A 14,689-nucleotide genomic window follows, 5' to 3' on the forward strand; every position below is an offset into this window, starting at 1 on the left:
ACTTGTGGCCTTACTCCCAAGTCAACCCTTGCTCCTTAGCTGTTCCCTTCGTCTGGCAACTCTTCACATGCGCACACTGGGAACAGGCTCCAGCTATTCGTCTGTCTCACTGATGTCTGACTCTGAAGGCAGCTGATAACTGGCATATGGCTCTGGCCCCCTCTCTGCCTCCGACACAGAGCCCTCATCAGAGCTTTCCTCAGACTCCAGGACTGGTCCATGTTCCTCTCTAATCTCCTCACTTTCCAAATCTGTGCCAGTTTTGTTGGCTGCCGGCACGCCACAATACTAGGGAGGGTCTAGGACTGTGATAGTGAACCTATGGCACACCTGCCACAGGTGGCACACAGTGCCCTCTCTGTGGGCATACCAGCCGTCGCCCTAGCCCAGCTCCACTGCGTGCGCATCTCCCATCAGCCAGTTGGTCTTTGGGTCTCTGGCGCACATGCAGGGGATGTGAATGTGCATGCAAGGGGGGGCACAGGCTCGCATTGCATTTGGGGGGGTTCGCATACATGCATTCCCCCCCCCCGTGCCCCATTTTGGGCCTGGAAGGCCTTCTGAACCAACTGGTAGCCAAAAATGGGCAAGGGGGGCATGCGCACAGGCATGCACAGGGGGTTCTAGGACAACTTGCCACAGCCAATTCACTGTGGCTAATTCGCCATGGCCAGCTCTTCATGGGACAATTCGCCATGGCCAACTGGCTGCAGGACAAACATGACATCATATCAAAAAAACCGTGAAACAGAATCATTAAAGAAAGGCTGCCAAAGGATGGGCAGAAGGAAATGAGAATGGCAACAATTTAACATATCTTAAAATGTATTTTAAATAGTTAAATAAAAATGGTCAAATTGTCCTGCAGCGAGTTTTCCCAATGGCGAATTGGCTGCAGAAAACTGTCCTGTGGCAAGTTGGCTGTTTCGAGTTATCCCATTCCAGACCAGAGGAGAGAACCTGGGAATGCTCCAACCATCTGGAGGCACAAGGTTGGAGAGGTTTGGTCCATGGGACATTCTCTCAGGAACCAGGATGGGGTTCAAAAGTATTAAGTTTATTCCATGCTACCTATGGAGATAGTCCTCGAGTTACAGCACTTCATTTCGCGACAGTTTGAAGTTTCAACAGCACGGAAGAGAGTGTACATATGATCATTTTTCACAGTTACTACCACTGCAGCAGCCCCCATGGGTATGTGATCAAAATTCAGGCACTGGGCAATTGACTCATATTTATGACGATTGCAGTGCCATGGGTCATGTGATCCTCCTTCTGACAAGCAAAGTCAATGGGGAAGCCAGATTCACTTAACAGCCGTCTTACTAAATTAACAACTGCAGCGATTCACTTAACAACTGTGGCAAAAAAGGTCACAAAATGGAGCTTAGCAATAGAAATGTTGGGCTCAATTGTGGTTGTAAGTCAAGGACTACCTCTACACAATACAATAATACAATAGCAGAGTTGGAAGGGACCTTGGAGGTCTTCTAGTCCAACCCCCTGCCTAGGCAGGAAATCCTATACCATTTCAGACAAATGGATATCCAACGTCTTCTTAAAGACTTCCAGTGTTGGGGCATTCACAACTTCTGGAGACAAGCTGTTCCACTGATTAATTGTTCTAACTGTCAGGAAATTTCTCCTCAGTTCTAAGTTGCTTCTCTCCTTGATTAGTTTCCACCCATTGCTTCTTGTTCTACCCTTGTTCTACAATAATCTGATCTATTAACGGTCGAGGCAAATTGGTGCCAGATCAGAGTCAAGAGACTTCAAGGGAGAGCTGGACTTAAGACTTAGTGGGGTGCAGAGTCTCCAAACTAATGACCCTCAGCCTGGTGAACTCTTACACCTACCTTAACAAGGCCTTTGCTGAAAAGCATCTCCACTACCTCCTTGAGGATGGGCAGAATTCCACTGTGATGCACTCCAATCCCACGTTTCAGAAGGTCGACCATGTGAAGAACCTGAAGGGGGTGGGGGGAAATCCCACAAGTAAGTTTTTTTTTAGTAACCATGTCATCAAACTTGATTAAACTTAATTTTATGCTGAAATCCAGGACTGGTGCTAGAGAGGATTTTATACATTTCCCATCATCATCATCATCATCATCATCATCATCATCATCATCATTATCATCATCCTCTCTCGCTCTGTCTCTCCATCCATCCATCCATCCATCCATCTTTCCTATCCTATCCTATCCCTCCCTCCCTCCCTCCACCCACCCACCCACCCACCCTTCCTTCTTTAGCAATAGCACTTAGACAGTGGTGGGTTTCAAAAATTGTTCGAACCTACTCTGTGGGTGTGGCCTCCTTTGTGGGAGTGGCTTGCCAACCATGTGACCGGATGGGAGTGACTTGCCGCCCATGTGACCGGATATGAAGATGCCGACGACACTTGTCAGAACCACCTTAAATTACCTCACACACAGCACTGGCATGCATAAGAATATGATGTAAACTTGTTTTTTAAAAGGCATCTTTGGTTTGCGTTAAAACAACTTCAACACACGCAATGTTCTGATTGCAGCACAAATGCAGTAGTCATCCTTACCTTTCACAGAGGCACTGAGTTTTATAAATATGAGCATGATAGTGTAGAATAATCATATCCAAGAACCAGTGGTGGGTTTCAAAAAATTTTGGAACCTCTTCTGTAGGTGTGGCCTGCTTTCCGGGTCCATTGGTGGAACCTCTTCTAACTGATTCGGTAGATTTGACGAACCAGTTCTACCGAATAGGTGCGAACTGGTAGGAACCCACCTCTGCACTTAGACATATACGGCTTCACAGTGCTTTAAAATCCTCTCTAAGCAGTTTACAGAGTCAGCCTATTGCCCCCAACCATCTGGGTCCTCATTTTACCCACCTCAGAAGGATGGAAGGCTGAGTCAACCTTGAAACCTGTGAGATTTGAACTGCCGAACTGCAGCTAGCAGTCAGCTGAAGTAGCCTGTAGTGCTGTACCCTCCCTCCCTCCCTCCCTCCATTCCTATCTTATCTATCCTATCTTATCCTTCGATCCATAGATCCAACCATTTAATATATCTCCCTATGCTATGCTATGCCATGCCATGCCATCCCACCCTACTCTATCCGTCTATCCAAATTTGTTTGCCACCCATCTCGGCTGCAAGGCAATTCTGGGCAGCTTACAAGGCTAGAAGCAATAAAGCTATATATACATACATATATAAATCTAGTGCAGTAGCAAAGATGTGATTAAAATTATGTTAAAAAGATGGTATAAAGACGGGGAGGGAGGAAACGGGACGTGTAGAGGGTGAGGGTGGGATCTGCTATTAATCCGTCAAGCGCTTCCAGTATGATCCTCCACCGTTACCGCCCCTTGACTTCCGTTCCTCTTCCTCTTGGCAGCCACCGAGGTCCTGAGGCTCAGTTCCCATTCTGGCTATGCTACCAAGGTGACAAACCCCCCTCCCCCCCCCAACCCTTTTCTTTTTCCCTCACCTGAGGCAGCTGCCGATCGGTGCCCTTCAGTCGTGAGATGCACTTCTGGAAGAAGACGTGGATCTCGCTTTTCTCCGTCGCGGTGGTCAGGTCGATGGTGGTGAGCATGGAGGCGTTTTCATCGCAGCGATTGCGAGAGAATGTGAAGGCCACCACCGGCAGCTGGTCCTTCTTGCGCAGCATGTCAATGAGGGAGAGCCAGATGTTCTTGTCCTGTGGAAATTCCAGATGTTTGCTCTAGGACTAGATCCTTCCCCCTCCCCGATCTTCTTCTCTTTCAATGCAATGCTCCCTTCCTCAACCAACCAAGGAAGCCGTGGGGAGACATCCAAAAATCTGGATACATCTCGTGGGACATTTTTTTAAAATATATTTTTTTAAATTTCTAATTTAAAACAAATACAGCATCCTTCTTTACATGCTATAGAAAGTGTATCAGTTGGTTACAAAAAGACTTTCGTTCCACAGTAAACAAACATAATTCATATTAACTTAAGTATTTTAACTCAAATATTCATACATGTCACCATCATCATATCTCCATTTTCATTTGACTATAATTATTTAAACATCCTTCATCATAAAATATACCAAAATGTAATACATAACCAAATACTGGCCTTTCAATTACTATTTCTAAAATCCTCCACTAACACTAAATCCTTATGTCCTGTTCTAGCTAAACATCCATAATATTTAATAACAAAGTTTTCTAATCCTCCTTTCCAAATCACTGTTTAGATTTACATCCAGTTTCCTTATGTTATGCCCATATCTATATATATGTTGTTATTCTTATCCCTCCTTTATTTGACTATATCCTGTATCATAACATTTTCCACCTAATAATCAAAGCTTTAATTGTATCTAACTTAGTTCTTATTATTGTTGTTGTTATTAACCTTTATGTATAATCCAAAGGGATTGCTAATCTTCCTTACATGGGTACCAATCAATATTCACATCCAATTATACTCATCATAACACTACACATTGTATACATTAGTAACACTATCAGTTATTTACTTAAGCTATATCTATTGTCAATAGATTTCACTAAGTTTAACTAGTTTTAAATTATACACTTCCCTCTATCAACCTGTATCTTTCCAATAACGAAACATAATGGTCGTGGGACATTATTTTAACGGACTCTTTTTGAGTGCCAGGAAAGGGAAAGATTAAACCATTTACTCATATTTTGTCCACTGACACAAACCCCCTACTTGTATCTAACTTAATTCAGCTCACTTGGCCTGGCCCGGCTCCTGCATGCATTGGCTGCTTGGCCCCAAAGGTCTGGGAGTGTTTGCTACTTCGGTCCTTTTTGGCATCTACAGCATCATAATACCTGAAAGGATAACAGAGGAAGACAACACATTAAAACACAGGTGTCAAACTTGCCGCGTCACATTGTCATCACATGACGTTTCCGCCCTTCCGGCAGCTGGGGTAGGCGTGGCCTGTGCGTTATGCATCGGCCCGCAGACTGCCAGTTTGACATCCCTGCATTAAAAGGAGGTTATTATATTATAATACAGAACATCTAAGTGACATTTTTTTCCCCATGCTGCAAAAAAACCCACCCATCCTGGCCTGACTACCTTGAATTCCTGACTGCCGATTCAACCAGATATAAAAAGGATCCTATCTGGGTTGATCACCAGGCCAGAGATTGTCAGAATATTCATGAACTGGCTGAGACATGGGAACAAGTTCAGCCCATGTATAGGCATGGCAACTGGGTCAGCCAATGGGAACTATTTGGTGACTGAGAGCCATGCCAGAGGGCTCGGAGCAAGGGCATGGCTTATCTCTGTAGCTCTGAGTCTGTGCAAGAGAACTAATCTCGTCTGCTCTCTGAACTGAAACTGAAAACTGTTATCTCCTCTGCTATTGGTATTGTATATTTACTCCTTGTATTATATTACATATAAAGAAAAGTTAATGAATCCTGCTGAATCAGTTACCTGTGTGTGCTTTCTGGATTTTCTGCAACAAACTCTGATAGAGGTTTTTGTCTTCTGAGCTTTCAGACCCGTGCAGGAGGCCCATGCTCAGGGAATTTCTCGCTCACCAGAATGTGCCTTTTGGCCTATTCTATGTGTAGTATTTATGGAACGCCTGGTTGCGTGTTTCTTTTTAGGCAGTTGCTGATCGTGGTGTGGAAGGCTGGTTATTAAGTCATTGGCTGTTGCATGGGCTCCAGCACGAGTTCAAAAGCTCGGAAGACAAAACCTTTCATCCCAGTGATCGACCCAGATTGGATCCTGCAACAATATCCTGGGACATGTATCTTTGCCTTCATTTATGAGATGTAAAAAGATTGCCCAGATATGTTCTGGGGCACATACTGGGGCTATTAGTTGCTGTGGGAAAGGATTAACCAACTAGAGCATTGTTATCAACCTATGATTAAAGCTCAGCAAGGTTTCAACCATTTCACAGTGGCATTTTTAAAAATCAGTAGCTGATAACCCGCCGTTGCCCGGGTATTTATTTATAGGGGGAAAACATCCGGATCAAACATAATTTCTAATGTTGGATTTTCTCCCTTAACAGAGGGAGCCCCCTTGTGGAGTATTGTGAAGCCATTACTATGGCATCTCTGTTGTGCTGTACAGTAGAAGCCATTTTACGGCAGTGCAGCAGAAGCCATTTGAAGGCACAACAGGCTGTTTCATAACAGAACACCAAGGGGTGTTAGGGGTATCTTACCCCCACAGTATTTGTTTCCAGAGAGTAAGTCACCTGTGTACCAAGTTTGGTTGACATTGCTCAAGGCACTCCAGAGTTATGCTGGAACACACACAAACACACAGCCAGATATATAAAAATAGCATAGCATAGGATAGGATGGAATAGGATAGGATAGGATAGGAAAGTTATAAGAGCCAAGGTGGCGCAGTGGTTAAATGCAGCACTGCAGGCTACTGCTAGATCAGCAGTTCAGCGGTTCAAATCTCACCGGCTCAGGGTTGACTCAGCCTTCCATCCTTCCGAGGTGGGTAAAATGAGGACCCAGATTGTTGGGGGCAATATGCTGACTCTCTGTAAACCGCTTAGAGAGGCCTGAAAGGCCTATGAAGCGGGATATAAGTCTACTGCTATAAAGTAGGTAGGTAGATAGGTAGATAGGTAGATAGATAGATTGATAGGTAGATAGATAGGTAGGTAGGTAGGTAGGTAGGTAGGTAGATAGATAGATAGATAGATAGATAGATAGATAGATAGATAGATAGATAGATAGATAGAGATAGATAGATAGATAGATAGATAGATAGATAGATAGATAGATAGATAAACAAAGATAGCTTTAATTCTTGTGGCAATAGGGAAGGAGAAGTTGGCCTGGAAGGTACTATAAGGGATCTTCTGTCGATCTTCAGCTTACCCCTTCGTAAGGAACGTCCCCCGAGCATCCACCAGGAGGAAGAGCTCGTTCTGCGTCTTCTGGCTATTTCCTGTGTACAGATAATGCTCCAGTGGAACAGGGCGCTTCAGTGTGCTGATCACATAAATCTTCTTCCGCTTGATTCGCCTGTCAAAAGCAGGAATTCCACAAACAGTGTTATATTGGTGAGCTCTTCTCTCCCCTCTCCAAAACTGGGCTGTTCAGAGAACGGATAACGAGACAGAACATATGATGAGGATTTTATCAATCCTGAAGCGAACCTGGCTGAGGCCATCTTAGAGGCTTCAGGGTTGCCACAAGGAAGAAAAGAAGGGACAGGGAGGGGGGAAATAGATAGCTGGGGCTTTATATTCAAAACAAAAGGTTTTCCTGTGGGAACCAAGGACATTCCTGTGGCTGGGGAGAGGAGGAATGGAGTAACCAAGTAACCAGCCAGCAACTCTATTGGACATTGTGACCAATGAACTGGGGGAAGGGAAAACTTTCACTTTTTAATTAAGTGAAAATGGCAGGAACTTTCAGAGTCGGTTTTCACCAGTTGTGCCAATATGATATATCCAATAAATTGTTCTTTTGAGGAATCTACCTGCCTCGGAGCTTTGCTTTCTATGGGTGCATTACTTGGGACGCTGACAACAATAGCAATACCACTTAAGACTTATATACTGCTTCATAGGGTTTTACAGCCCTCTCTAAGTGGTTTACAGAGTCAGCCTATTGCCCCCCAACAATCTGGGTCCTCATTTTACCTAACTCGGAAGGATGGAAGGCTGAGTCAACCTTAAGCCCAGTGAGAATCGAACTGCCGGCAGCCAGTAGTCAACAGAAGTTGCCTGCAGTACTGCATTCTAACCACTGCACCACCACGGCTCGTACGACCACAATTGAGCCCAAAATTTCTGTTGCTAAGTGAGACATTGGTTCAGCGGATTTTAGCCCCATATTATGACCTTCCTTGCCTCACTTCTTAAGAGAATCACTGCAATCATTGTTAGTAACTTGGCTGTTAAGTGAATCTGGCTTCTCCTTTGACTTTGCTTGTCAGGTTGTAAAAGGGGATCACATGAGCAATGGTCATAAATATTAACCCAGTTGCCAAGCATCAGAATTTTGATCACATGGTCGTAGGGATGCTACAAACGTCGTGACTATGAAAAGCGGCCGCAAGTCTCACTTTTCGGTGCTGTTGTAACTTTGATCGGTCACTAATCGAACTGTTGTTAAATTAAGGACTACCTCTATACTGCCAACATCTGGCACAGCTGCCTTCTAAAGCGGATTAGACAAATTGAGAGAGCAAAGGCCACTGGGAGCTGTATTATGGTTTCTAGAAGTTCTCATTCCATAATCAACCATAATCAACATCTTCATCAATGACTTGGACAAGGGGATAGATGGGGAACTCATCAAATTTGCAGATGACACCAAGCTGGCAGGAATAGCTGACACTCCAGAAGACAGGCTAAAGATACAGAAGGATCTTGAACATGGGGCGCTATCTAACAAAATGAAATTCAAGGGTAAAAAAAGGCGGGTTCTACATTTAGGCAAGAAAAAACAAAATGCAGGTACAGAATAGGTGGTATCTCACTCGATAGAGAGAGATCTTGGAGCCCTAGTGGACAACCATTTAAAGTGCATAGAAGAGCAACAAAGATGATTAGGGGACTGGAGACTAAAACATATGAAGAAAGGTTGCAGGAACTGGGTATGTCTACTTTAATGAAAAGAAGAACTAGGGGAGACATGATAGCAGTCTTCCAATATCTCAGGGGTTGCCACAAAAAAGAAGGAGTCAAGCTATTCTCCAAGGCACCTGGGGGCAGAACAAGAAGCAATGGATGGAAACTAATCAAGGAGAGAAGCAACTTAGAACTGAGGAGAAATTTCCTGACAGGAAGAACAATTCATCAGTGGAACAACTTGCCTCCAGAAGCTGTGGATGCTCCAACACTGGAGGTTTTTAAGAAGATGTTGGATAACCATTTGTCTGAAGTAGTGTAGGGTTTCCTGCCTAGGCAGGGGGGTGGACTAGAAGACTTCCAAGGTCCCTTCCAACTGGGCTATTCTATTTTTTTGATAAAAAAATCAGAACCCACAAGAGAGGAAAGTAGACACCTTCGCGTCACAGAAGCATCTGAAAGCATGTACGGGGTCTTAGATGAGTTGCAGGACCTCTTTTGAGTTAACTTTCTGCTCACCCAATCCAGTCAGCAAACTCCAGCGTGTTGGGGACGGTGGCACTCAGCAAAATTATGTTCACGTGGTCTGGCAACATGATGAGGACCTCTTCCCAAACCACACCACGCTGAGAAAGAGAAAAGAAAGACAAGAATGCCCCTGAGCATGTGAAGAAGGATGTTTTTCTGCTGTGGTCAGTGGTGGAATTCAAATATTTTTAACAACCGGTTTTACCCAGGGTCAGGTTAGCTGTTTGTGGGAGGCGTGGCCCATTGTCCTCCAGCTCCATCACATATGTGGGATGAGCCTCCCACAATGGCCAACTGACCTTGGGCAAACCTGTTCTTCAATCTCCCCCCCCCCCTATCAGTGGGGGGAGTGGATCCTGGGCACTGCGCTGCCATGAAGAAATGAGGGATGAGGGAAGGAGGGAAGTGGCCTTCTCCTTCCCTTGCGCCAGCTGCTCCATTGCCCATTTCTCTATTGCAGCGCACCGCAGTGCCCAAGAGCCACTTTAATAGTGGGGCATTGATCATTTAAAAACCGGTTCTCTTGAATCGGTGCAAACAGGCTGAACCCCAACGCTGGCTGTGGCCCAATAAAAAGAACGATGGGATAATGCAGAGTCCAGGTCAAGGAGCACTTAAGACATTGTCCTTCCATAAATAAAGGACATATCAAAGGAATTGGCCTTTGACCCCATACATTCTTTCTCACTTTTATGACAGAGGACCCAAGTATTTCTCCTTTTATATAGGTAGTCCTCGACTTAACGACCATAATTGAGCCCAAAGCTTCTGTGGTTGAGCGAAAGACTTGTTGAGTGAGCTTGGCTCCATTTTACAATCTTCTTGCCACTGTTAATCAATAGCAATAGCAGTAGACTTATATACCGCTTCATAGGCCTTTCAGGCCTCTCTAAGCGGTTTACAGAGAGTCAGCATATTGCCCCCAACAATCTGGGTCCTCATTTTACCCACCTCGGAAGGATGGAAGGCTGAGTCAACCCTGAGCCGGTGAGATTTGAACCGCTGACCTGCTGATCTAGCAGTAGCCTGCAGTGCTGCATTTAACCACTGCGCCACCTTGGAATCACTGCAGTGCTGCATTTAACCACTGCGTCACCAGGAATCACTGCAGTTGAGAAGTTGCTAAGTGAATCTGGATTCCCCCCATTGACTTTGCTTGTCGGACGGTCGCAAAAGGGGGCCACGTGACCTTGAGACACAGCAACGGTCATAAACACGAACCACTTGCCAAGCATCTACAATCTACAAGCATCTGAATTTTGATTACATGATCAGGGGGAATGCCACAAAGGTCGTAAGTGTGAAAAAGGGTCATGTCACTTTTTTTCAGGGCTGTTGTAACTTTGAACGGTCACTAAATGAACTGTTGTAAGTCGAGGACTACCTGTTGGGAGAAACGGAAAGAGGGCCTCTGAAGAAGCCAAGGAATTTCCACCAACCCACTGTATTTTTCGGAGTAGAAGACGCAACTTCCCCCCCCCCCCCCAAAAAAGAGGGTGAAAATCTGGGTGCGTCTTATACACTGAACACAGCATTTTTGGCATACTCCTGAAACCCCGCCCCCTTCACCAAAATGGACGTGCATTGCCTTTAGGAGGCTTCCAGAGTGCTCCTGGGGCCTGAGGAGGGCAAAAACGAGTGAAAAATGGGCTGTCTTTTGCTCGTTTTTGCCCCCCCCTCCGATCACCAGGAGCACTTTTCAAGCCTCTTAAAGGCTATGCATGCCCTTTTTTTGGTAAAAAATGCGGCTGATTTTTGCTCGTTTTTGCCCAGCCCCCAGGAGCACTTTGCACTTTTCACAAAAAAATGAGGCGTGCAGAGGGTTTGGGAGTCCTTCAGATGGCAAAACCTTTTTAAAAAAAAATTAAATCTTGGTGCGTCTTATACTCCGAAAAATACGGTAAATGCCTCAGGACTGCTCAGGTCCTGATTTCTTCTATTGTTTTAATCCTTGTTTTTCCCCCCCACTTACCTCAGAATCATTAATGTAATGCACTTCATCAAAGATCACCCACTCTAGGTCTCTGAGGACATCGGAGCCATTATAGAGCATAGACCTTTGCAAATAGAACAAAAGAAAATGGCATTTCTAAGACAGCATTATCATTCTCAAAAACAACTAAAAAGATTTGGGTTGCCAGATTGGCCCTGCTTAATTATTAAAGTATGAAGGAATTTCGGTTTGAGAAAAGAGTCTGAATCAGAAAAAGTCATTTCTGGCTGATACGTGTCCTGCCTTCAAAAGAAAACAGAATTGGCAAATAAAGCTACAGATGGTCTGTAGAGATTCTCAATCATCCATTCCTTGTTTTTCCTTTTGAAGACGTTTCGCTTCTCATCCAAGAAGCTTCTTCAGCTCTGACAGGATAGTGGGGTGTTGTGGCCCAGCAGGAGCTGTAGGAGCTGCTGATGGACTCCGATAGCAAGGACCCCTATGAGTCTGCTATGGAAGATGTGAAGGACCCTAGGCAGGGTTCAGACTCAGAGCAGGGACCAGAGAGGCTGGTTGGCCACCAGGAGGCACCTGAGGCATGGAGCAGTGGGGAAGATCAAAGGGAGTTTGTCCCTGATGCCAGACAGAGAAGGGCAGAGAAAGGGAGGCAGCAGTTACGGAGACAGACTCATAAGAGATAATCAAGCCAAGGTGGTTGTGGCTTGGCCCCTCCCAAAAGAGCATATAAGAGGAGACTTTGGGAGGAGTCCTTTTGCAGGACACAACCGTTCGTACTAATCTGGGAAACTCCTTGTCTGGTCTGCCTTGTGTTCCCGTGTCTGTTGGAGTCTGGGTTGCTGCCAACGTCTTCCCTGTGAGTCGTGTTTGGGCTTTCAGCCAACAGGATTGTAATTGCTGTAAATAAAGAGTGGCAAACTACTAAGCCTGTGTTGGTGTTAATCACTGGACGGAGGGGGGGTGTCAGAACAGTGGGGAATGGAAGTATTTATATTCCTTGCAGTCAGCTGGTCCTTTGCATTCCTGGACCTGGATGACTGAGAATCTCCATAGACTTTTAGCTGTGCACTTTGGGATGAATGGCGTGGGAGTTTGAATTTTTCAGAAAAATTGCAGACCACAGGAACCATTTGCACTACTCAGGTGACTCTGAGGACACAGCTAAACCTCCAAGTGCCTCAATGATCCTCTAAAACACTAGTTCCCAACGTAAGGCCCATGCCCCACAGGGGGGCAATTTGATTTTTAATGGGGGCAATTTGAACCTTGTTTAAACCAAGTTAATGGACTTTTAGGCTTCTTCCGTGTGAGTAGAGTTCACTTTTTGAGTAAAGTAAGAATTATATGTCACTGGGGGCGGGGGGGGGGGGAATCAAGATTTGCTTAGGTGGAGCATGGCCAAAAAAAAGGTTGGGAATCCCTGGTCCAAAAGAATGCAAACGACCAGCTGTCTGCAAGGAATACAAATCCTTCCATTCCCCACCATCTAGTCAGAGCTGAAGAAGCTTCTTGGATGAGAAGCGAAACGTCTTCAAAAGAAAAAAACAAGAACATCCAGTTGCCTCCTGAAAATAAAAAAGCACCTTTGGGACAACTGTGACCTGGATGACTGAGAATCTCCACTAGACATCCATGCCTCATCGTACCTTCCAGCCATCCTGCCCGCCCCCTTGCATTGAGAGACAGCCTTCTCTCTTTGGCCTAGCCCTCACCTGAGGATCTCGGTCGTCATGATGAGGCAGGAGGCATCCGGATGCAGCTGCACATCTCCTGTCAGCAAGCCAACATCCCCAAAGGTGTTCTTGAAATCCCGAAACTTCTGGTTAGAAAGCGCTTTGATTGGGGATGTGTAGATGGTGCTGCAAAAGGAGGCAGAGGGGGAAAGGGCGAGACATTTGGAAGATCCAAATGTTGGTGTTTTTTTGTTGAGAACCAGAGGTGGTATTCAGCTGGTTCGGACCAGTTTGCCCGAATGCTCACATTTGCAAACCGGTAGAGAACGTAAGTGAATGCTACTCCTAATAAGGGCATTGTTTCTCAACCTTGGCAACTTGAACACAAGGGGACTTCAACTCCCAGAATTCTAGGAATTGAACTCCACACACATCTTCAAAGTTGAGATTAGGAACATTTATAATATACGCGAGGAGGAAGAGAATCTTCTGATAGTTCTCGGCTTATGACCATATTTGAGTCAGGAATTATGGTTACCATCTAACCACAGCCGATTTCATGACCCTTTTTGGAGTTGAAGTTGTTAAGCAAATCTCATAGTCGTTAAGCAAACCTGTTTTCACCAACGGGCGCTTTTGGCCCCAGATTGGAAATAAATGCTGGAAACTGGCAAAAAAACATTAAAAATGGTGGCCGCCTGACTGTGGGTCGCTGAAAAGAGCTGTAAATGTGAACTGATTAACACGGGCTTCAAATTTGATCACGTGACAATGGGGGGGAAGGGTTCTAAGAGTTGGAACTTTGGTATCAGGTCGTAAATAGTGCTGGGGGTGGTCCATTATAATGCTGAACAGTTACTAAGCAACTGGTTGTTAAATAAGGATTACCTGTCCTTCTATTCATAAACGGGCTGACATGAAGGGCTTCCTGACTGATCCCACTCAAATGTTAACTGCGAAGAAGGAAAATCTATGATAATCCAGATATCGCTGGGCTAAATCTCCTGTCCTCCTTGGCCACTGGCCATGCCGGCTGGGTTAGCAAAGGTTTCACAACTCCTGAATAGCACAAGGTCCTTATCTTTATATTAGACTAGCTAATAGCCCAGGGCTGCCTGGATATTTATTTGTTCCCAACCCTCCTTCCATGAACATTGCCGCAATTTCTAATGTTGCATTTTCCCCCTTACCAGAGGGAGCCCCCCTTACAGAGTACTGTGAAGCCGTTACCATGGCAACTCCACAGCGCTGTATAGTAGAAGCCATTTTAAGGCCATATGGTAGAAACCATTTTAAGGCACAACAGGCTGTATCTTAACAGAACACACACCCAGAGGGGTGTTAGGGTGTCTTACTCCCACAGTATTTGTTTCCAGAGGGTAAGTAATCTGTGTACCAAGTTTGGTTGAAATTGCTTGAGGCATTCTAGAGTTATGCTGGAGCGCGTGCGCACGCGCGCACACACACACACACAAGGAGCTGCCCCTAACAAATGTTAAGAATATCATTATAAAGGCTAATGGGAATGTTGCAAATTTACAAATTTAAGCTGTCAGTATCTTAAGCATCAAGTGAAGAGTTACCTAACCTCCTTCAATAGCAATTAACAACAAAGATAAAAGGGAATGTAATATGATTGAGTTAATTCTAAATAATTGGAGTAAATAGCAATAATAGTACCAAAACAATACAAACCACCTACATAAAGAATGCAGAGTTAAAGCTCATTAGGATTGGAAAAAAACCCTCCCCAATCCTTTACACCCATCATGTGCATTTGGATCGAGGGGTTTGGCCTAGAGGTTAGGACACCAGGTTAGAAACCAGGTGCCGGTGAGTTCTAGTCCCATCTTAGGCCCAAAAGCGGGCTGGGTGAGTTTGGACCAATCGCTATCTCTCAGTTCATGACATCAGACTCAAGTGACAAAGCTGGTTAGTCAACTTCTATTGCAAGAAATAGACC

At 45.0% G+C, this 14,689-nt stretch overlaps 1 protein-coding gene across 1 annotated transcript in view; it reads right to left on the bottom strand.

Moving 5' to 3' along the window:
* SKIV2L (Ski2 like RNA helicase) overlaps window positions 1-14,689 on the bottom strand; it is a 50,787-nt gene that overhangs the window by 21,919 nt on the left and 14,179 nt on the right. The window contains exons 11-17 of the mRNA XM_032211340.1: window positions 12,766-12,912; window positions 11,075-11,159; window positions 9,094-9,200; window positions 6,872-7,018; window positions 4,729-4,828; window positions 3,478-3,690; window positions 1,857-1,967 (exon numbers count right to left, since the gene is read on the bottom strand). Coding sequence (XP_032067231.1) covers window positions 1,857-1,967; window positions 3,478-3,690; window positions 4,729-4,828; window positions 6,872-7,018; window positions 9,094-9,200; window positions 11,075-11,159; window positions 12,766-12,912 — 910 coding nt within the window. The remainder of the gene's footprint in view (window positions 1-1,856; window positions 1,968-3,477; window positions 3,691-4,728; window positions 4,829-6,871; window positions 7,019-9,093; window positions 9,201-11,074; window positions 11,160-12,765; window positions 12,913-14,689) is intronic.

This window comes from Thamnophis elegans, chromosome 2 (assembly GCF_009769535.1).
Source record: "Thamnophis elegans isolate rThaEle1 chromosome 2, rThaEle1.pri, whole genome shotgun sequence".
Lineage (NCBI taxonomy): Eukaryota > Metazoa > Chordata > Lepidosauria > Squamata > Colubridae > Thamnophis > Thamnophis elegans.